This window comes from Ixodes scapularis, unplaced genomic scaffold (genome assembly GCF_016920785.2).
Source record: "Ixodes scapularis isolate PalLabHiFi unplaced genomic scaffold, ASM1692078v2 PGA_scaffold3__209_contigs__length_174095766, whole genome shotgun sequence".
Classification (NCBI taxonomy): Eukaryota; Metazoa; Arthropoda; class Arachnida; order Ixodida; family Ixodidae; genus Ixodes; species Ixodes scapularis.
In genome coordinates, this window is record NW_024609868.1 from 138,714,691 (window position 1) to 138,739,432 (window position 24,742).

Sequence of the window (24,742 nt, forward strand, 5' to 3'; positions counted from 1 at the left end):
ACATTTAAATCATAATATGAGATAATCACAGAAGCGAGTTGTATAAAATTGTGCTGGTTTCACAGGCATGAACCAGCACGCAACCTTGTTCAAGGTCATTGTCGAACACTGACAGTGTAAATGCAACGGTTTGGTAGATTTTCTTACAAAACGTATCTAAAGACCTAGGTTTCCAACTTATCTTTCATTTCGGAGAAACTCAAGCTTCATAACACACCTTTTTATTTTCCAAATGGAAGCACAATAAAGATGTATACAAGCAGATCATAAACACTGTACCACATAGGTACAAAACTATATGAAACTTCCATTTCCAATTTTTTTAAAGCGGTTATATATTCTTTTGCCCATACACTATATTAAGAGCTTTGCCTCTTGCCATAAAAACCTAAACGACGAGATGGTTACAAATATATTAAAAATGTTTGCTTTTCTATAGTGACTTAAAAATATGAAAGACTAGAATTATAAATGTATATTCCAAACATTTGCTGCCTCTAGCTCAAACTGATTTTGCAGTTTTAGTGTTAAAACATTATGTGCAGTCTAAGGAACAAAACAAGCAAGCAACAAGAGTGAGTGAGCGTCCCAAGCCACTTGCATATGGCACCAAAATCAGCGCTCCCAAAATGACATTTTTATAAATTTAATATACCTTGACTAAGAAACTACTTATCCGATTACACTAGAACTTTTACACCTTATAATAAAATATTTTGCCAATAGTTTGAACCGAAATGTTTTAAGAATTCACTACACTATAACGTAAAAAAATTTTAAATATAAAAGTTTTCCCCTAATGGCTTATGACTAGAAAACTATTTTTTTTCTTGCATGCTGCATGCTCATATTTATTTTCTTTTCGGTTCAGTTCAAAGCCAGTAACATGTAGAATATATGTGCCAAATTAAATGAGCATAGTTTTTTTTTTTTTTTAGAAAAGATACATTAAAAACAAGAACTCAGCTTGAGATGTGACACTCCGTTACTAAAAATATAAAAAAATGCTTTAGTAAAAAAGCAACAGAAAGTTAATTCCAATAAAAGTGCAGTTATACTCTGTAGCTGTGTGCAGTGCAGGCGAACGCAACACCAGGCAAAGAGAGAAAGGGCGAACACTAGGAAGGCGGGACGGGAGAGGAGGGCGAAGGAGGATGAGGGGACAAAGGGACAGCACTAGGAACGTTCAAGAAAAGAGTATTCTCTCCTCCTAGCCAGCCTTCTTATTACTTGCCCTTTCTCCCCTCGCTTGGCGTTGCCTTTGCCTGTACTGCACGCAACTGTTGTCACGGAGTATAAAATCTGCTGCTGCTGCTGCTCAGTGGTGCTTTCTGTTCTCGTCTCCCAGCAGCCTCCGGATGTGCGTGTTGAGCTGACCAAGTCTCAGGGCGGCCGACACAACTGGTGACGGGTTCCTCTCGATGTATGCTGCGAGGGCACCTGGAATATAATGTAATATTAAGTAGGTGACTGTACCAGTGGACGCAAGACCTTAAACAACATCCGAGAGAATTTTAAAAAAAAGTAAGGAAGAACAGAACACAGGTAAAAACTGGAACGGTTCCTTGAAAAAGAGAGCTCATTGCTACATCGATGCTGTCTTCACTGGGTGTTGTAGGGACTCGGGGGACATTAGATGGGTGGATAACCACAACAATATTTTGATTATTAACCTAAATTTGTTCATTAGCTTTTTAATTGGTAGTCTTACGGGCCATGTCGTAATTGCAGTTTTGAGGCAGCTAAAATTAGAGCCTAACCAAGGTGTCTACCAAATTGCTTTTTTTTTTTTAATTCCCCGACTTTTCAGGTGTTCCATGACTATTTTAATTGAATTTTCTGACCCACAACTACCGACACCATAACAAAATATATTATAGATAGACACTATTCACAAAGCAAAATATTTTATTTACTTCGGAAGATGTGTAGAATACAGCATAGACCAAGCTTTACTGTTTCAGGGAGTTTGGTCCCAGTACCTGACCAGCATATCCATTTTTTCTCTCCGAGTTACTTTGTTCATAAACTCATCAAAAGCAACCAGCAGATATGGCACGCTAGAAAGGCTTGCTAGCAACTTCTCTTGAAAGTATGGGCCGATACCATGACATATGGTATATCCCACTTTGTCTTTTCTAAGCTGCATTTTTTTGGCGGTCTCACACATGGGGAACATCAACGGAAACAGCGAGGCAGATGCTGCCGCTAAACGGAAAGATCCACGAGTAACTAGTGTTCAAACACCACATGATCTCGGCCCCCTTTGTGACTTCGTTCTTCAATAAAAAGCCACCCACCAACGCCTTCACATAGGGCCTAAGAGCTTCCGTGGCGGTGGTTAGATGCATTGCTGGAGCCCTACAAGCACTATCGCTACCTCTGGACAAAATGCCCGTTGCTGTCGCGGAAGGCTAGTCCACATTTGTCGCAATCTTGAAAAATACGATTGGGATCTGGGAAACGCCTTGCAGATATTTCATAGCAGCTTGATGTTTCTTACCCTCAACATGAGTAGTAATCGCCCTATTCCCCATGTTGCTCAAGGAGAACTTCTTGCAGCACATTGTGCAGTAAGCTCTATTTGGATTATTTGGGACGGGCCAAATCCAATTTGCATTCGTTGATATGTCCGGGTTTGTCCAGTTGAAGGAGCACTTCCTCGACAGCAACATAGTCACTTTCACATATCTCCACTTCCGGAAACTTACACAATAGAAAGCACAACCCAAAGCGACAAACGCACGTGGCAGAGCTTGTAGAGTGCAGGCATCCAGTTGCATTTACAGGGAGGCGCGAAAACACCATATCTGACAAACGAATGGACCGCTAGGCGTGCACCCCTCAGAGGGTAGATGAATGAACGACGCCTGTTTTCCTCTGAGTGAGTGGTGACTCGCGCCACCTAGTATCGGCTAGAGTATCTGTTTCTCCTCGTAATAGAGCAACACCCCCTGACTCGTCACAAACTAAAGAAAATGGCTGCTGCTACTCTGCTTCACTAGCAACTGTGAGTACATCTTGAGCCGCCATACTTTAGCGTTGCTACTCTAAGGTGTAGCTTATTTAGTGGCTTCAGAGTGTACTAAAAAAATGATGAGCCGCCAGCTTCGCACATGCTCTTGTGTGAAGCGCAGCGCGTGGAAAGTTGCCATGGCGGAACTGCGACTGTACCCGCCCGTCTGCGCCCGTCAGCTTGGGCGGGTCGTGTCGTGCCTAGGGGGTTGCGACGCCGCACTTGACTGCGCTCAAGGCTATGCCTGCCCGTGCCTGGCGCTTCTAGCGTAAGCGGGCAAGCATGGGATAAATTCTCTGACTCCGCAATCTTTTTGGAAATTTCCCTGACAATTCCCTGACTTTTCCAGGTTTGTTAAAATTCCCTGACAATTTCCGGTTTTCACCGTCGGTAGACACCCTGCTAGCCCAACCTAAAACAATTTGCAAAATGGGACGGGACTTTGAGATATTTATTAATGAAGTTTCGTTGTCTATTCACCTATTTCAAAACGCAAGAGGATAGAGCATCAGAAGTTGCAAACTGATCAATGCATAAAAAAACGATGCAGCCATCTCACATAGCTCGTGACTATCTCGACAGTTTGTAGTTGGTGGATGGGTTGATGTCACACCTCCAAGACAATGATGTGATGAGGGCCCGAAACCACTACAGGGGGAAAGGGCTACCGGAGCTTCCCCCCAAAAGAAAAGAGTGCAAGTCCTAGATGAGAGGCTTCGCCGGCGTTGGGTATATGCATTTCCCGAACTTCGTTCGCACTTTTTTTATGTGTTTTAAAATCCCAAACGTAATTAGAGCCACATGCTTATATAGCGACAGTCCCCCGGTCATCGGGACACCATTGCTTGGTTATAGGGTGCAAAAGTAACGACAGAAAGCGTTGAATACTGTCCAAGGACCTATGTAGCTTGCACGGAATCTGTCAATGCGATTGCAGCTGCAATGTCCTGAAGCTCCATCGCTTTCCACATGACTTTTTGTAACTTTTTGTAACTGAATTTATCCTAATATTTATGTTTTGAAGTGGTCACACTGGCTCGAGTTTATCATCTACAATACTTAGTCGAAGGCTAATTTCTGCCGCCGGGTGTGACTGGAAATTGTCGATAAGTTAGTTCTATCGGTTTTCCTGAATCGCAATCTCCTGCGTGATACCAGAGCGCCATGAACCCATGCTGACCATCACAATGCGAATAGATTCTTCTTATTTTCTAAATTTGCACACAATGTAACTGGAAAGAAACCTTCAATTTCTGTTGCTGAAAGTTGAAACATGCTCATGCATCCATTTTGAATCGTTGAATCATTGATTGACTTTTTCAGCAATAGGCCCATCTCATCTTTGCTATTTTCAGTTCTCGACAAAAGACACTCGTCAACACGTTTTATTTGAGGACCCTGTATCAAGAGTGTGTCTTTTTTCGAGAACTGAAAACGGCAAAGTCGAGATGGGCCTATGGCCGAAGCGAGACGACCAATGATTTACCGATTCGAAATCGATGCATGAGCATGTTTCAACTTTCAGCAACAGAAATTGAAGGTTTCTTTTCAGCTACATTATGTACTGAAATTTGAAAATAAGCAGAATCTTGTCACGTTGCGACAGTCAACATAAATTCATGGCTAACTGGTATTGCGCAGGAGATCGCGATTCAGGAAAACCGATAGAACTAACTTATCGACAATTTCCAGTCACACCCGGCGGCAGAAATTAGCCTTCGACTAATTATTGTAGATGATAAACTCGAGCCAGTGTGACCACTTCAAAACATAAATATTAGGATAAATTCAGTTACAAAAAGTTACAAGCTGAAACAACACTTATCACAAGAAAGCTTGCAGGCACCTTGCGAGCGTACCCCATGTTCATCGACGGTACAGCGTTAAGTTCGGTGGACGCTCCATTCACAAAATGTTCCGAGCACAGAGGATGGTATTGGGGAAACGTCTTTTCGGTTTACGGATGCAACCCACTGCCGCCGGAGATCAGGGTCATGTGGAAAGCGATGGAGCTTTAAGACACTGCAGCCACACTCGCATTGCCGGATTCCGTGCAAGCTACATAGATCCTCGGAGAGTATTTGACGCTTTCTGTAGTTATTTGTGCACCCTATAACCGAGAAATGGTGGCCCAATGACCGCAGGACTGTCTTCAGTGAAGCCTGTGGCTCTAATTAGGTTTGGGAGTTTAAAACAGAGAAGAAAGCGCAAACGAAGTTCGCGCAATGCATACAATCAACACGGGCGAAGACTCTCATCCGGGACTTCCCCTCTTTCTAACACACCAGCAAGTGAGAAAGTACCGGTAGCTCCTCCCCCCTTTCCCATCTTCTCTCTCAGTCTCAAAATGGTGCCACCCACCATAAAACAATCTATACATGAGAGCATGACGCTTGCTCATTGAAAATGAGGCATCAGAGCCCCTAACAATAGGGGTACGGATTTTTTTCTTTGTGATGTTTGATTTCATGCCTTATAACTACATAAATTTATCAATCCCTACTTCACTGTCGGGGGAAAACGGTGGCCGAGTGGCCTAACGCGTCTTAGCTTGGAGCATGTGGAGCGAAAGCTCGCGATGAAGAACCCAGGGATCTTGGGTTCGATCCCTGCCCTGCCCGTTTCAATCTGGATGAGCATCGTACTGGCGCGCATACGTGTAATCACTGCTCTGCGATGCACGTTAAAGACCCCAGGCTAGCAGTCATGCTGCACTGGTTATATGGCTCATTTACGGCAGAAAACTTAGAGCCAATCTGAGGCAGACTGACCTTTCGCTGTCTCAACGAACTCAACACAATTTGCCTTTTATTTACTTCACTGTCGAAGCCTGTAGAGAAAGGTCACTGCAAATGCATTTCGTGTATGATGCCTCAAACTTCATTGAACTTTGAGTAAAAATTACCGTTTTTTGCGTGCCTAAAAAATTTTGTGTTGTTTTCATTTGTACCGATACCTGCTTGATTTTGTTTGTACCGTACCCTCATGGGGATGGGCAGTATTTTTAAACTAAAAAATAAATAAATAATTGCTGGCATAAAATGTGCCCTTGTCGCTGTACCACTGTTGGGCCTGAAAAAGCTGTGATGCCACTGCCACGAAACTGACCTCCTGGAAAATACAGTCTTGGAGGGAAAACAGCAATACTTAGTGCTGTCATGACTAGTGGCAACCAATCTTTGTGCCTACAAAAGGCTCTTCGTACAAGGTTTATAGACATGTGGGCGGAAAACAGTCCCTTCAGCTGACCAGTGCCGCCACGAAAAGTATATTTTTTCGCATATGTGGAAAGGTACTACAACCTTTGGCTCACACAGTTACTTTGGAAAGTGGCACACATGATACCTCAACCCAGAGCTTTCAAAGGAAAGCTCAACAGCTGGGAGTTGAGATTTTTCCACGCAGTAGCAGTGCGGCCCAGATTAGAGGGGAACCTCAATTACACATCCCTGGTTTATGCGACGTCCTGCATTTCACAACGAATTAACACAGTCCTGGCTAGCTCCTCATAAAAGCAATGTCCGTATAACACGTTGAGAGATTCACCTGTCCTTCCTCATACGATGACCTGCGGGAAAACACTGAGAACCAAACAATGCAGGTGCACACAGGCACGCGAGTCTCCCAAGCAGCAGCAGCGAAACATTCCAGAGATTCGTCCCCATCGTTAGAACAGTATGTCCTACGTTCTCCCCTTGCGCCACCGCTCTTCTCTCTTTCTACTTTGATTCCCCTTTCTGTCTTTCTTGTTCCATGAAAGAATGACAATGTTCAGTTTCCTGCCAACTCCTGCTCTGCTATTACCTGCATTCTCTCCGTGCCTCTGCCATTGATCTGTCGCGCTCGCTCCTGTCTTTGCAAAAGTTAACAAGCTCAATGCTCGAAACCTTCTGGTTGTCTCCGGTTCCACACGTTTGCAGCACGTGCTGGCACACTGCGGCGCACTACTACGCACGACGATGTGTAGAAAATGGACCGCCCTGACGCTAGAAGAAATATATTGAATCGTCGAAAAGGCAGACAAAAGAAAGGAAGAGACTAACGTTTTTAAATGAAGTAAACGAATGCTTACTTACGGCGAATATATTTCAGTTTTTGAGGAGTCAGGGCTTGCCTTCCCAATGCGCCACTTTTCAAAAGACGACGGCAGGGGTCCCTGTGAGGCTTCTGTTCCTCAGGTTATCCGGCCATAGCGCTCTGCAGATGTCCCGAACGAATATGGAGTCCGTGCCTGCATCCATCAGTGCTTCCATGTCACCGGGCTCCAGAAATGGCTGAAAGTAGAAATGGAATGCATGTGATCCTATGCTTAGACCTGACATATACACAGAAAGGTAGGAAGAGCCCTTAAAGGGGCCCTGCAAGGACTTTTTTTACTGGTTTTTAATTTGCACCGAACCTGAGCGTACTGAACGTAGTAACTTAGTGAAACTTTTCTTTTCTCGAAATTCGCTTTGTTTTAAAAGTTATAGGCAAATTAAAATTACAAAAACAAGCAAAAAATAAGCTTCCTCATGACGTCCTTGGTTGCTTGAGTGGCCTTGAACTAGGGAAGGGGTAGTGGGCTCATCGCGGGAGCTCACGGCTGCCACACTCCGTGTCGACGGCGCGAGAGGGTGCCACTAAAGCATGTTCTGGTTAGGCTGTATGCAGCGGGCAACCAGAGCGGCTCTCATTGCATTTGCTGCGCGATTAAGCACTAATTCGGCATGACACCTCATTGGCCACAAACGACAGCAAACACGGGGTGAAGATCAGTTCAGAATGGGAGCCACTTCGCGCTGCCATACCGCGAAACGGCCAAACCTCCGAGCGTTCCGAAGGCCTTCGGAACGCTCGGAGCCGGTCGGATCCTCATATCCATACGACCGCAGCGCCGCCGCGTACATCCGGGACCTTTCTGTGTCGGCGCCTGATCCCACTACTTTTTTCTAGTATGTGCCGCCTTTTCCACCGCTTGGTGGCGGGTATGTCGACGGGTCATTTCTTGTTTCCGCACTTTATAAACAGCATCTGTTTCTTTTCTGATCTAAAATAGTGAACAAAAACTACTTTTATAAGTAATTGAAACGGTTCGTGCCACTTATATTTTGTAGGTCGACTAAAAAGAAGCTTTTAGCGGCTCTGACCAGTGGTAAGCCTAGGATCAAAGACGTTACATTTTGCGTGCTTTCGATACCGCGGGTCGCCCTCGTCGGTGGAGGAGGTTTCCGCGTCGTCCGGTTAAAATATGACGCACTGATATTTAGTTACTCTCTCCGTGCCCGCTGGCTTGCCCTAACCCCAAGAGACGTGGAAACCGCAAAAAAAGGTAGACGCTTAAATAAGATTGCAAGGCCCCTTTAAATTTCTACCTTCTCCCATAAAGTATGAGGCCTGTTTTCTTTTCTGAGGAGATAAACTCCCTCACCAGCTTTTTTTGGAAATACGAACACAGCCAGAAGGAAGGGGGAAACGACACTGAGGAGAAGGTGGCAGCTTGAGCAAGTTGGTGATGCATCGTATAAGCCTACAGTGCAAAAACGGAATGAATACACAAAAAGATAGGGAAACAAAATAACAAGGACGGTGCACTCTCTCTGTGTACTTGTTTTGTTTTTGTGCTGTAGGCTTATATACTGAGGAAAGATTTTCTGCCCAGCAGAAAGTGACCTTGCATGTATATGATGATAGAACTATCTCACACAAGCAATTAAAATACTTATTAAATAGTACCGTATAATTGCGTGTAAGGGCCGCACCCCCGTACTTAGGACAAAATATTTCAAAATAAAATAAGAGAAATTATTCATGTATGCACCGCACCACCTTGTTTCTGAGGTGCGCCGACTGCAATGCATGAAAGTTTCTATGAATATATATCGCTAGGTGGCACTAGCCACCGCCTGAGCACGTAGCAGCACGTCTCCGCGTCCCCGATATTTGCTCTCCATTCATCCGTATCACCGTATGGCACAATGGCTGCCGACCTCGATCCTGTTTGGCCGCACCGTCGGGATGCGTTTATGTTGCGGCTGGAAGACATTGAGAAAAGATGAAGGATATGTCAGCTTCCGTGGCACGCGCGAGGAATGGGGATTCAGCGGGCTCGGTTCGCGCGTGCACTCTGGTTTCTGAACGCCACTGTACGCTCTTGGTAGGTTTTCTTTTGTTCTTTAGTTCGTGTCAAAGCGTCGTGATTTGTCTGCCTTTTCGCGCAATGAGAGCTATGGGCAAGTACCACTTCAACAGTCATACGGGATTCAAGTCGAAAGTTGCTGCGCATGCTATCAAGTACAAAAAAAAAAGATGTGTATAGCGCAGTATGTAAACTAATTAAATCCGACTGACGATTCAGTCCGGATTCTGGAGTGAAGGCGTTTTCGACCAGTGCACCAGACCCAGAGCACTTGCATCAAATCTTGCATCAGACTTTATCCAAATGCTAATATCTGAACAGGCTGGTTCAGACATTAGCGTTTGGCTGCGCTGTGTCCGCTTGCAACGAGATGTGATTACGAGTTGCCTTTGCGACCCTTCAAACAAGACAATGGGGAGGTGATGCGCTGCATGATGCAGCGCGACGCGATGCAATGCAGCGAGTCAATGCAGATGCTTGAAGGTAGAAAAGGAAGAGGTCGAAGCTGTTGCTGCCCCATTCCACATAGTCACCCTCAGAAGAAAGGGTCAAGTCGACCTTGAAACGTTGTGAACCTCTTTTAAAGGTGTTATGACACGCCAAAAGTAAAATATGAGAAAACAATACTGCTAGGACCCATTGTACGTTCCTATAATTCTGCCAAGTTTGTTTTGAAAATGGCGCGATAGTTTTGTGGATAAATTGATTTATATGCTGGTCCTTCGAAGGGGCGGATCCAGGCGGAGCGGGAGGCTGGTGAACTAGCCAGCCTCCCGTGCGGCGCCCCCTTGCACGCACTCGCGGACTTGCCTCTCTTGGGAGTCTCGAGCTTCAGCTTCCTCGTTTACCTTCCGCGTTTCGAGCATGTGGTTCATGACGATTACGTCTACGGCACTGCTCGCCTTGTCAAAGTGTTCAACATTGATCGCAGCAGCGATGAGAGTGATTGCTATCCAGAGATGTTGGAAGCTGTTCATTTTGACTGCGATCCGCTGGCGACCAGCTCCAGCGACGGCGAGTTACGGTCAAACTCGCTGTGGTCACCGTTGTCCGGCAATATCTCGCAAGTGCATGCAGGGTGGAAGGTCAACAAGCCGGGGGCGAGAGCGAGAATAGCGTTCGGGTTGCCGAGTTGCATGAGCAGTTTTGATCGTACCGCGGCAAGGAGAGCTTGGGCGATCATGGGGGCGCCTAGAATGAGAGAGTGCATCCATGATAACGTGGTTTATCGACACCATTGTGTGACTAACTTGGGCAGCGTTGCCTCGTTGCTAAATGAAAATGAAAAAAATTTGTAAATTGGTTATTGCAATTATTAGAGCTATAAAAATTTCGTAATTTGGTGTATATACTAAGTAGCCTTTGAGCATTTCATTTGAAGAATAATCTATCCGTTTAATTTTTGTGTCATAACCCTTTAAGTGTTTTTGGGTTGGAGTTTTTTTTTTCCCCCAATTGAAACCAACACTCTTTCGCAACGTCACTCTTGATGCACTTCTTTTTCGGAGACCAATAAAATGAGAATGCAGATAGTGAGGCTCCGTTTTTCTCGTCCATTTGCAAGCGCAAAAATAGGCGCCCTAAAATTCAGTAAAGCATTGAGCGGTGTGCTAGTACCCCAAAAAGATAAGAAAACACATGTTCCTAAAAACAACAAAAGAAAGCTGCCTTTTTTTTTTTAAGGCAGTTTTTGAAGTCGTTTTAAAACAAGACCAGCTTCCCATAAGAACCAGCCATGGTGTTGCTCTGGAGTGCAAAACAGAAGAACAGGTCCCCCATATTAAAACGTTTTGCAACATTAAAGGGTAACTCCGGTCCATAGTTTTGATTTTGGGATTATGACTGTTCTAGCACAGTCAGCGTCCGTGAATTACAAGGTGTAATTTGTTTTTCGGTATTGTGCATACTTTTAAAGATATCGACGCCTCAAAAGTTTTGTCTGGGGCGTGGTCAACAAAATCGAAACTAGCCGCTCGAGGCCCCAGCAACACTGGACATCAGTCGCTAGGTGGACTTCACGTTATCGTCGTTCTTGTTCAACGAAGTGCTTTAACGAGTATGCGGTCCAAGCGGCACCTATGTCTGTTGCGCTAGCCGTTTAAAGATAAAAGGTAAGTTGCTTTCATTTTAATTCTGTATACGTGGTAGATACCCAGCATATGTAGCAATAGTTAGTGCGTATACCCAAAATCTAGCGACTGGCAGGCGAGTGAACTCGCTCGGTGTCGATGTAGGATACCAATCTCACTACCCCTCTGCTTCGACTATGGTAGTGGGTATGGCGTACGCCAAATTGAATACCGTAGTCGTTTATTTTGCTAAAACGGCGGAAATAACATTCTGCGGCAAAATACCCTATTGCTTGTTGCTGTTTGTATGAGCGGTGGAACGCGCGCACGGCAGGCGTTGATTAACTTTTTGTAAAGTTAGTTAATTAATTACGTTTGAAAAACCTAATTTGCGAAAATATCAAAGAAAAGGCTTGCCGCACTCATAAGAAACACAAAAAAAACTTGTGATTGGAGCTAGTTAGTGGTTGTAATCTACATGCCCACCATTCCCCATTCAACGAAGCGTGAATGCTCCATGTTCAACACTGCATTTGACAATGACTGCTTTATTGATCTAGATACTTTTATCATGTTTACCTTTTGTGCAGGACATACCACTTAGTAATGCGAAGTTCATTGCTATGTTGACTGCATGTTTTACCTTATGTCTTCACTGTGGTTCGGCTGGAATCATCCTTTTCACTAATTTAATGCAGGACAGATATCGGCAACCCACAAATGCTGCTTTTTTTAAAATCTCTGCCTCCTTTCTCCATATGGGATAAAGAAAGCTTTTTATTTTGAATCCCTGCGTCAAGGTCGTGTGCCAATTTCCACACTGGGCGGGCTTTTTCTTTTTTTTTTTTTTTTCAGCAGACACGTTGTTTAGTGAAGACATCGAAGGCGACGACAGCTGGAGCCTTAACCGATGTGCACATGACCCACTGCCACATGCTGACGAACTTCGCAGGAAGAGTGCTTCTTCGGTGCGCGAGTGCGCACCGAATTACTCGCTAAAATGAGCCTTGGAGTCCTCACAAGCAAATAAACAAAAGGCTATGCTGAAGCTACACGAGCTAAAGATAAAGCAACGGCTAAACACACCAAGCACCAGCCGAAGCAGCGGCGGTAGCGTCTCAAAGAAGCACACTTTCCCCGCTCGACCACGCAACAAACAAGCCCGTCCGAACCAGGAAAAAAAAAAAAAAAAAAAGAATGATCATGACGTCACCGCCCGAGGTTGCTTTAGCGATCGGTGATCCGCTGGCGGCCCCCTAAGGAGCGGCTGCTCGCAGCGGGTCGCATTTTTATTATTGGCATTAGTTGAGAATACGGCGTCCCCTTGACGTAATATTTTGGCTGGGGTCGTATTCTGTGTCACTAAAGCGATACCAGTAATTTGTTTCCTTTTTAACTTTGGCCGGAGTCGCCCTTTAGGTTCCAATTAAAATAATTTCTTTTCTGCCAAGAAATGGCACCGCAGATTTGGTCCACTGCCATTTGTTGACATCACACTAGAAGCCGAGAATTGGCTCAGCACGTTTTCGGAATGTTGACATCTCAGATATTTTGTTCCATCGATAATCGCTGCGCTACTTACCCTTACATTAGCTGTCAGATATTCAGTTATAAGTGCAACATTTTCAAATCCCAATCTCACCGACAGATGGAGCAGTTTGTGAGCAGCCATTTGCCACACGCAGCTCTTTGCCTGGCCACGGCATGGAACTAGTCAGTGAAAAGTCAAGAATGAAGGGCGAGGGAAATTGAGGGTTGGGAGGAGGAAGTTGGTGGAAGGCTGGAGAGAGGGGGATGCTTCCTCCTCTCCACCCTTCCTTTTTCTCGCCCTTCGTTCTTGAACTGTCATTGACTATAGGCATACACAAAAATTATTTCACCTGAACTTCAGCAGCATTGCCGGGAAGCACTACAGGCTCTTCCTGGGCTGGCGGTGCGGCTGGCACTTGCTCTTGTACTTCGATTTCTGGATCCGCCAAGACTGGCGGTTCCAGAAGCGGTGGTGCTGGGGCTTGTGGAGCCAGGACTGGTTGTGGCAGAACTGGTTGTGGCAGAACTGGCGGTGGCAGGGCTTTCGGTACTGGTGCTTGTTCTGCCGAAGCTAGTTGTGGGGGGACTAGTGGTGGCAGGATTGGCCGTAGTGGAACTGGCTGAGGCAGGACTGGCGGTGCCAGGGCTTGCGGTACTGGTGCTTCTGGTGCCAAAGCCAGTGGGGGGACTAGGGGTGGCTGTGCCAGGTATGGTGGTACCAAGACTGATGGTGTTGGGCTGGCGGAGTCACCTGCTTCATTTGAAACTTTCAATTAGATCCCCAGTCAAACTTGTGCCCCATAAAGTATCTGTGTGAAGTCTACAATGCTGAACCTTTTTCTAAAGATCCCACTTACTAGTCTCAACAAATGAGTCTGAGAAACAGGAAGCCTCGGGAATAATCTCCACTCCAGGCAGCACGGCTGGGCGGGTAACCAGCAGGTCTGCAAATGTATTTCCTCTTTACATTACCGAGCAAGACACGCAAAAAATCGCCCCTCAGTAAGCAGGGGCTACTTGCAAACCGAGCTGATGCATGTACCGATCACCAGCCATCAGCGGACTGTAAGCCATATACAAGAAGAGACTGCTCAAAAACATTACAATGCAAACACCCCAAGTTTCATACCGAGTCCATAAAACCCGAGTCCATAAAAGGCACACAAACATCATTCATAAACCTTTTACACTAACAGCTGCCTTTTGTAAGTTTTGTGGGGTTTGCAATGTCGTCTGCTGTCGAGCGTAACCAATGTCAACCGCGCACGCATGGGCTTTCTGCAAGGTGCACGGGAGACCTCTGTGCGAGGAGGAAAGGTTTCTGTGGTGACCCTCGCTTTGTTTGTCGTCTGCCCGATCTCACCGTTCTGGGCAATTCGAGTTGAGGGCTCCAAAAGCCAGTGTGGCTCGCGACAACCGTCCAGAGGAAGCCTATTCACTGCAGACCAACAGCAAAGAGAAGACCCGTCCCGCACACACCGAAGTACCACTGCAATTACAGCAACAGCTGCATTAAGGACGTTTTGCGGGGTTTGCAATGTTGGCATCGGCGTCGCGCATAATCGATCTTTGCCGTGAAAGCAGACAACAGCCTGGCTGAATGTCGCCGTCGTAGATCACCCTCCTCGCCGGTACAAACCTAGGGAGGCCACTATGAGTCTGTCCCGCAGTGGCACCATTATCAACCTTGTTTTAGCAAAGGACATTACGACGTTCATCGAATGTCCTGCATTCCCAACCTACTGCAGCAATCACCGAGCACTTGTGGCAGTTGTTGGTGCCACTACCCACGTCAACGACCAGACCGCTTGCCTAGCGACTGGGTGTCTGCGTTCTTACTACCGCTGCAAAAGGACAGCCTTCATCCTTTCTGTCACAATGTGCGTCAACACAATGCTGCCCCCACACTAAAATAATATAAAGCGGTATGCACATCACTGTCGTCAGACTATGCTCAAACATTTAACTCGCACTACAGTAAAACATCTGACCACTCTCGCTGTTTTGGAATCTTTTAGTTCTGATTAGGGTTGTATGTGTATTAAAATTTTTGTGCAAGAGCTTCAAATACGGTATTTGATATTCGCTGCTATATTTTGCCCATATTTTGGCAAAATGTAGCAGCGTGTAGCAGGGTTAGCCCCTTGGCGCAGTTTGGCGCAGCAATCACATGACTGGAGTCACGTTCAGGGCGCAATTTAGCGCAAATGGCGTAGCACTTCCGTCACTCCATACACACCTGCCATGAACCCCAGCTTTGACCACACAAAAGATGGTCGAGCGTAAATTTTTTTTGAGTGCTGCAGCACTTCAAGCTGGGTGAATACCAAAATAAACTAATTGGCTAGTTATTCAGACAACCGTAGATGCAGACAAGTTCTGCTTTGTCCCGATGTGTCCTAATTCATGTCTTTCATCATATACCCTACTATTTCCATCATCCTGATCATTCCAACTATTTGTCCTTAAAAAGTGAACACTCGTACCTGGCTGTAAGAAACCTTCCTATATGGCAGGTCAAACGAAACGAAATCTCAAAATCAATAGGCTTAATTTCATCTGCAAAGCACCCTTTACCGGAACGGCTGAAGTACCAACTGTATTATGCGCTGATATATACCAAGGTTTATTACTGCTTTCTTGTCTGGGGTCAGAAATTGAGGACAAATATCACACATCTGCATTTATTACAAAAAAAAATCTGCTCGTCTAATGCACAATTGTGCTTATGACGCACGCACCGCTCCGCTTTTTGAGAAGTATAAAATTTAAAGCTTTGAACATCTCTACATTTATAAACTTCCACCCTACATATTCCATGACCATAGACTTCAACAACCTAGCTATCCATCTGCATGCACTAGACCCGACCACCATGACATTATTTGGACTAATTAACCAAAATATGTTAATTAACTTTTTGATTAGTGGTCTCATGGGCCATTTCGCAAGTGCAGTTTTAAAGACGGCAATTATAAGAGCTTAATCAGATTAAAGCAATTTGCAAAAAGGCAAGGGGCTACTTGATATTTATCTATCGACTTTTGCATTTTCTTCGCCAGATTAAAGAACCGCACGCAGCAACAGTGCAGGATGCGGAGGGCGACGTACCCATTTTGTGCACTTGTCATTACCTCGACGGGCGAATTTGCCAAGAACGCGCTGGTGACGAGCCGCCTGAAACGACTACCGTGAAATTTCCAGCAAGCGCCCCCACTTCAGCAAAAGCCCCCCCCCCCCCCCACCCCACACAACTTCACTGCTAATTTCACATTTTCACGCCGTTCCGGGAAAGCGCCCCCACTCCCCGCTACGCACCCGGATCACGCACCGTGCTAACCACGCCCAGGCAACACTGGCCTGTGAAATTCAGTCCAAGAATCCAATCCAACCTTACTTTGCAGCCCTATCGCCACGCGCCACTCTGGCTTTGTTTTGGAGGTGTCAGATCGGCTATGCATTCTTACAAAACGTATATCAGACGTCTCAACACATCAAGCTCGACCCGCTATGGGAATGGGACCAGAATTTTGAGTTTGCTACAGCCAAACTACGGGAAAGCCAAACTTCGACGAAAGCTAATAACGGTGCGCCGGTGTTCAGTGAATACGTGGACGACGCGCTTTTTGAATACCTGGAGCGCAAGAGAAGTGCAGAATGAGCCGTTAGCAACCTACTTCTTTCTGAGCAGGCTGTCAAAATAGCCAACGGCATGCAGTTGGGAAACATCGCGGAATGCTGCAGACTTTTTCTTGCGACCGACTCTGAGGAGTCTTTTGGTGGTTTTGAAAGTGAATAACGTAGCAGTGACATATCTTTGGCCTAATAAAGTCTATGTTCTCAGAGATAGATCAAATATTAAATTCGTGCGCATGCGCTTTTTTTCTTCTTCCGTCGGAAAAATTTTGTCGCCATCTTGAATTCGGTGCCATTCCGGGATAGCCAGCCCGCCCGCCCGCCCCCCCCCCCCCTTCCAGGTTATTTTGACTTGCGTGGGGAGGGGGGGGGGGGCGCTTGCTCGAAATTTTGCAGTATTTAACTGTTTTGTGCACTGATAGGTGCGCAACTTCTTGAGCTGTTACAGCATGTGGTTTTCGAATCAGGTAATGAATCCCAAAATTGCACCATTAGCATCTCAAAGCCCCTCGAGTTTTCACAACTTGTTTCAATTGGGTTAGCCCTTGAAATCACTCGTTTTAAAACTGCAATTCCAACATGGTCTGTTACACCATTAATTAAAAAATTAACAATTTTTTATTGATTAGCCAAAATATTGTACAATTATCCAGGGTTATCCAATCACCTAATGCCCGCCAAGTCACAGAAACACAGTGAAGATGGAATCCACGTAGCAGTGAGCGCCATTTTTTGAAAAATATTCTGATTGAAAAATATTTCCCAAATAACAGACAAATATTTAAAAACAAAGGGGACCTACATGTGCCTCTAACTGAGGAGGGAACTTGTCCGTTTTTCCTATTGTACCCAGTCTCAGTGGCACCGAAGGGCTCCTAAAGGAAAGAAGCATACCGATCCTGTCCAGGAGAGCTTCCTGCAGCCTCCTTGTCAGCTGCCGCTCGACCAGGAACTCCCCCTGCATTACCACGAGCTCTGCCCGCAAGGCCGCATTTTCCTCCTCCAGCTGGCTCTGAAGAGGGTTCATTCTCTCCTCAGGCTTTGCTGGCTGTGGCCCTTTCCCCTTGCCACTGTTAGGAACCTTGGGACCATCTCTCTTCTGCTTTTTTGGTACCTGTATATTAGGCCACAATAATATGAGCAAGAACTGAAATGAGGGCTTATAAGAATTACAATGTTTTGGAGCTCCTTTTTTGAGCTGCATAGATCGAATCAATAAATTTTACAAGAATGATTGTGACTTACTTCTTGCAGGACAGGATGGCCCCTGACATTTATGAAATGAAAAGCTATTGAATATGCGTAAACACCATCCTTACGACACCGAACAGAAAATAGATGCCTGCGCACTCGGCAAAGTTTGAGAGCCGGTCAAAGCAATCCACGTGCCAATGACATAGCGGAGCTTAGAACAATCAAACGGCAGCTGAAAGTGACTTTCCCTGCCTTCCGCGATATTGCACATTTTCTTGACTACTCGTCAATTGCATGACGACAACAGCGGAAAGGTGCCAGCTTCCAAGGCGGAGGCACTGGACACTGCCATCTTTTTGTTGTTGTGCAAACATATTTGGTAAGGTTGCATGAAAAGTAGCCAAGATAATGTAAAACATGGCTTGGGGGGCGAGGGGGGAGGGGGTCATTTTCAGCTGATGAATAAAATTCTGGTTTAGGATTCTTACGCCGCTCTACAATCTTGGTGTGTGCGCTCTCCACTTCTAAGATGCCACAAACACGTAAAGGAAATCCATGTCCTAAAACCTCACTTTACATGTACGCTCAGAGACCATGACAACTACCGGCCAGGTGACGTAGCAATACATATGGCAAGACTGAGGCACAACATTATCAAAGGGGCTGAGGAGCTGTCCGAGATTGTCTATTTGTGGTTTTAACTCAATCTATATTAGAGCACGAGAAGCCATCACTCGTGATCGGCTGACAAGCGCCGTTCAACCACGTTCGGCCAGGCTCGGGTGGTGCCATCTGTAGGTCTGAGATGTCACAACCTTTTATCACATTTTTAAGGGGGTACGGAAACAAAAATTGAAATATTCAGATTTCGTTCGGAAATGAGTAAAGCATGACGGATAATAACCGTAAATGATAATCGCACGTTTGTATTTTGAACGACTGGCTATATTTTTCGTTCCAAACGGTGCACTCGAGCAAGCACTCGAAGAGAAGCGAACGGAGAGCGCAATGAGTCATGGGATATCCGGCGCAAACAAAAACAGAAAGATTTCCCGCGTTCGTGGAGTAGCAAGGCAGGCGTGGTTATGAGCTTTGCCCTTAATGGCGTTGTCAGCGTTGTGGTGGTGTCAATAGCGTCAGCATGTTACAACCGAGCCGTTCGAAGCACCCGTAATGTGACAAGCGTGTGGCTGGCCCAAGGAGCACGTAGCTTCCACAATACTGTCAGCTTAGGCCTGAACAGGGTGGTGAAAACAACTTTTGTTCGAGTTTTGAGCGACGGGCTAATCTTCTAGGGAGAAAATGGCGGTGTCCGGTTGCACGAACGAGGGTTCGAGAAAGAGGGGAGTCCTTCCTTTCCGTCTTCTTGGACCGTTTGGTACAATACGCGATTTGTGAGTTCAGCTAGGAGGAAAGCTAAGAAGGAAAATGTTGAAATTCCAAAGGGCGGCGCTGCTCCGAAGGAATCTGCTACGTCACGACTACGTAGCAAGTTCCCCAACGCTGCTAGATTACCTTCCAAAGAGGCTCCGCATGCATCCACGAGGTGCGCATTGAAAGATTGTTTATTTAGCTTTAAAATTACGGAAGACTGGTGTTTTTGAGGTTAGGGTGCAACATGCAACACATTCAAGCTAGAAAATGAGCGCTGGAATTTCATTTCCCTACCCCTTTAATATTGAAGTAATGAGTTGGCTGCACACCATTGTAATTTTTTTTTGATGCTTTGAAGCACCTAAATTGAGTTACAGCCATAAATAGACCATCTGACACGGGCGCTTTGAACCGTCGTTGAGTCTATGACAGTTAACACGCACACCACAAACCGAGGCTCTGTTACACATTTAATATCCTGTACTGTTTAGACACCTGCAAGTTGTATAGCACCAATTAAGTTCAAACAATTTTCACTACCAGTATTATCTTTTTAATGATAAATATGCTATTAAATGTGCCGAAGTTGAAAACATAAAAATCGACTGCAGCAGAACTCTGCATCAATTGGAAAAAAGAAACAGTAAATCTTTTTTGGGTTATTAATCCTTGCAAACGTTTACTTTCATCAACGGGGTCATACACCAATTTTAACATTATGTTCTTTTCTACCTTTGTGAGCTGCAGGCTTTTTGCCTTGTGTGGCTGTCTTCAGTAAAAAAAAATAATTCCACAACAACTCTTTAACATTGACACAGCAATTTGAAAGTAATTACGATAATTTTTATTTAAATTTTTGCCAAACAATTTTCTTTTACTATATTTTGCCACCAAGGGGAGAGGCACAACAGCACATGCGCATCCGTTCTTCTGCAAGAATGACAGTCAGTTCCCGCAATTCTTGTATAGAAAATGGCGTACCATTGCGATTCCCACGATTACCAGCAACCTCCACCCTTCCCCGCGCCCCGTTGTTCGGCAGCACCAAGAGTTGCAGAGTGAATTTTACGACAGTGTGAAATGTGGGACATTCTAAAGATTCTGGAATTTCTCGCATGACGCAAGACACGAGCCCTTAATGCGGGACAGTCCCACGAGTGGTGGGACGGGTGGTCACCCTAGCCCCAACTGTGATTGAAACTGAACTGAGATGGTGCTACACGGCTCTCTAGAACCCAGTTGAAGCTAAAACAAAACTAGTTCTTGTGCCACATGATCAGTCTAATTGCTAAGGTAGTTTACTCGGAGACACACCTTTTATTTATTCATTATGTTCAATACCTTGTTGCTTTTTAGCGGCGTTTACACAAGTACCAAAACAGATTCAGGGCTAGGTTGCACATATTTTAGTCTAGGTGGTGCAAGCTACCGCCCGCAGGTTATAAATGGGCTATTTGCCCATTTATAAACCTGGTCCTTCTGCAATCTTCTCTCGTTTGGTGGCTCATTTTAGCGGAAGCTCGGACGCCTAAACCTATTCCTTCCTAGAATATCTGCTGCTACAATTTTTTCGAGACGCCTCTCCCTGCATTCCAAAACAGTAAGCGCCTCGCAAACAATGGTCGACGGCAGTGGTCCCGCCGACAGGTGCCATTTGACTTCCGTTGGGGAAGTCCCTTCAGTTGAACTGAGGTAGGGGAGCTCAGTTGAGCTCGACTGCGGCTCGATGACAGTTGGTGCCGCCGTGTAACTCCGGCCGATCGCGATTGAGTCAACTGTCATTCACTCAATGGCAGTTGAGAGCACCCGTGTAACTAGGGTAATAGAAACCTTCTTAGTGCCCCTTAAATATATTGTTTCACTGTTAGCTGGCATTGATTTAGAAATATGTTTAAAACCAAAATTACAAAATTGTGCAAAATTTGGTGGCAGACAGAGCTTGCAAACATACGGAGACAAATAGGAGACGCTGCGGCCCCATTTTCTCTTAAACATTTTCGATAACTGCCCATAAATTTTTATTTTGTTGATGCAACGTTCTGAAACTTCGGCACTTTGCTTCAGCCGATAGGTCTACGTTCTTGGAGAGTTCGAGCTCGCCGTGATGTCTAGTTTACTGTTGCATCCCGAAAAACACTGCTTGGTTTTCTCGCAAACTCCTTGCACTCTCTTGCCTAGGAACGCGGAGCGGTTACAGATATAGCAGAATTAGAAAAATGTAGTGTCTAGAGTACCGTCCGACGGCACTCTTGCAGAGCATTCAAGTGCCGTCCGACGGTACTCCACTCACGCGTTCAAGTGCCGTCCGAAAATCTCGTATTAAACGAGTTCTCAAAAAATTTTTTCTAAGCTGTAATGTAGCTTAGTGGTAAGATGTGTGCTCCCTAAGCAAGCGGTCCCGGGTTCGATCCCCAATGCGGGCTTATTTTTCTTTCTATTGCTCGAAAAGTTTGTTTTGTCGACGCATTTGGCGATACTTACATTTCTTTTTTACGATTAACAATTGAAAAAACTTATGTTGTTGACGAAACTTCGCTGAACAAAATGGTATGGGACTTCGTTTCTGGAGGTGCATGGGTGAAACTGGGGCTTGGTTTGCCGGCTGGACGTCGCGAAGCGGCGTATACGGCGAGGCCAAATGAGTCAATAAATTTGTAATTAGCAGCGACATACCGTCACCGCGAAGCGGCGTGAACGCAGGCGGGGGGCTGTGTCAAGGGGTGTCCAAACAGGACACTACAAAACGCACGACTCCGACAAATCGTCAAAATTGAAGCGGACGCTTCTATTTTTACGATTCGTCGGAGTCGTGAAAATTTTTCAAGGAGTCGTGAAAATTTTCACGACCACAACTTCTCTCCTCGCCTCCTCCACTTTTCTCTGACGTCGGTGCCCGTGAGATTTGACGTCACACGCCACCTGCGTCTGGCTCACCTCGCCAACGCGTACCGCAGTCGCCTCGGCTCGAAGGCCAAGGAGGTCAGGCTTCGGGTGGCTTTGGGACATTCTTGCGTCGAAGGGTGCGTTTCGGTCGCCCTGGCTCAGCTTTCTTTGTCAAAATCCACGTTCGTAGCTCAAAAAAAAATAAATAAAGTGCAGTGCGCAACAGTGAGACTTTTAATTGTATGTAGAAACACTGAGAACTTAAGAATATATCATTTATTTCATTAAACTCCAAACCAACCAAGTTTGTTTGTCTATGAGATACGTTAGGAACAAGAGCCACGGGAATCCAATCCAATCCACAGAAGTGCTGGAAGATGACAAGACTATGGTGCCTGGAACGCATCTCCGACTGGTGTGTTTACCGCGGCCAAAAAAAGTGGTCCCTTGATTTCCGCCTGATGACGTCATAGAAGCGTCATGCTGTCGCTAGAGTTCCTGTATAGGCTCCCTACGGGAGCCAGAGTTGCGCATTTGTTTTCCCCGCGCCGCCACGCCGCTATTCGCGGAGATCCATCACGTGAGGAGCAAAGCATCCGTTGGCGTGCAAGAAAGCCACCTTTACGGTCGCTCCGCCGACGTTTCTCTTGCCCCGGCGTATGTTTCCCTGCTTTCCGCCTCCTTTTCCTCCTCTCCTGTTTTCCATGCGCGGCGGCGCGCGCGGCGCCGCTATTCGCCAAATTTAGTCACGTGAGGAGCAAAGCATCCATCTCGTGCGGGAAAGCCCGCTCTACGGCCACGCGCCGAGGCTGAATGCGCAACTCTGCTACCGTAGGTAGCATATACAGGAACTCTAGCTGTCGCCGGTCGCGACCCTGGCGGTGTCTCAACAGCTGTCGTGTCTATAGCAGACGCCTGTTCTGCTGCAGGTCGCTCCCCACTGTGACAGTCCACAGTAGCAGCTGCCGAAAGTTGGGACGCCTGGGACGCCGTGACGACAGCGACACTCGCGTTCGCTTGCGCTTTTCGCCAGAATCCCTAAAGCCAACCACCGGGATTGCGACAGTCAACAGCATGACACTCCGGCTTATGTGACGTCATTTGTTGCCACTTGGGGACCACTTTTGGTGTATGGGCAGCATAGGACGCTTAACACACCAGTCGGAGACGCGCTCCAGGCACCATAACACGACCTTGGATACCACGCGCGCTCGCCTGGCTTGCCCCCTCACACTCTAATCTTTCCTTTCCCGTTTTCGGGACTTGAAAAACGGCGGTCTTGAGCGATCGACCGACAGCCAACAAAGCGTGTGAGTGGCTCTCCAGACCCACGTGATGAGCGGAGCAAGGCCGCCGTGGAGGAAGCGAGGGGGAGATTTGACGGGGGAAAGTTTCCCCCCGGCAGCCTTGACGGAGGGAAATTTCCCCCCGACGGCCGGTAGCGGAGCGCGGCACGATTTGCCGGAGTCGTGAGTTTTGTAGTATCCTGCTTGGACAGGCCTTTAACGAGCTCCCGTGATACACGCGTCATCCGAGTTTCTTTCGGACGGCACTTGTAGGCGCGAGTGGAGTGCCGTCGGACGGCACTGTAGACAGAGCAAAAAATCTGTTGAGGTTACCATACAATACACACAAATACTTACTCTTGGTCGAACTTCAGTATTCTCAATAATGACGGGAATTGCTAGGCGGGCAGCTTGCATCTTCTTGATCAGATCTTTTTTGGTCTCTGTTACAATAAGCAAAAAAAGTATTGAGTACGTCAAAATAGACCGCAAACAGAAAAGTAATACAAGGCACGTTCGCCAACAGAAACCCAGATGTCATCTTTTGATTCTTTCTTGATAGCATCAGAAACATCAAATAACTAAGCGGGAAACAGGAAGTAAAGCACTCACCTCCGAGCATCGTAATATTAGCCGGATAGTAATTTTCCTCTTCGCCCGCCTCCGAGCGCCAGTAGGCGAGCTTCACGACTGTGGGATCGAGGTCGTCGATACTCGCCGGTCTAAACTTTTTTATCAAAGTTACCGGCAAAATCGATTTTTCGCCATCGAGGTATTTCACATACGCGTACATGTTTAGTTTCTCAACTGCAGTTTCTGGCAGCGCGCTTTCTGATCGGTTCACATTGTTTCCAGGCGCCGTGGAACTTTTTGGATTAAACGTAGACAACAAATGGATAAGGTTTTTCAGCAAAATGTTTCAACCGGTGGATGCAGTATTGTTAGCAAACGTACACAGCCGTACACATTAAAAATAAAAACTATTATAAGTGAAAGCAATTAAAATTAATTAGCCAGTGACAAAAATGAACTAGCAAAGCCAACAGAAAAAGGCACCAAAAGAACTTGTAAAGCCAATAGAATCCAATCCTCCTCGCCCCCCTCTCCTTTCTTTACCCCACCCCACCAAGCCCCACCCCCCGTGATATTGACGCATGTTATAGTTTCGCTTTCGCTTTCGCTTTCCTTTTTACGTTCACAGTGAAGCGAAGTGCAGGGGAGGCCTTTGTACACCGCAAATGAAACACTCGAACCAGCAGAGGGACTCCTTCAGCCAGGTGCGCGATTAAAGTTACCAGGCAATGCTTGTTGTCTGTGTCGAGTGACGAGGAGCTGAGCTGTCGGGCGCCGAAGAGCGAGCGCGTCGTAGTTGTCTGGTCACGAGCAGCGAGAGGGTGACCGCCACTAGCACAAAACCAGACTCGTCGGCTTCAGCCAGCCTTTCTAACTCTTGAGAATCATGGGGAGAGTGCACCGAAGGAAACAATACTTAAGGAAGAAGCCTTTCGTCGTGCCAAGATCCACACGGCATAACAGAGCTTTGCGGGCAAATCGTGCGGAAAGTACTGCCAGCGCCGAAACTTCCGCGGAGCGCCAGGATGCTCGCCCGGGTTCCTCACGCGAAGCTGGCGAGAGC

At 46.2% G+C, this 24,742-nt stretch overlaps 1 protein-coding gene across 1 annotated transcript; it reads right to left on the reverse strand.

The window, feature by feature from the left end:
* Nucleotides 1-348: 348 nt before the first annotated feature.
* On the reverse strand, nucleotides 349-23,954 carry LOC8030035 (protein app1). The gene is given in 8 exon segments (XM_042292894.1): nucleotides 349-1,440; nucleotides 7,093-7,170; nucleotides 7,173-7,290; nucleotides 13,084-13,487; nucleotides 13,591-13,677; nucleotides 17,264-17,483; nucleotides 23,464-23,549; nucleotides 23,719-23,954. Coding segments are annotated over 8 exon segments (1,296 nt in total). The 5' UTR covers nucleotides 23,900-23,954; the 3' UTR covers nucleotides 349-1,318.
* Nucleotides 23,955-24,742: the final 788 nt, after the last annotated feature.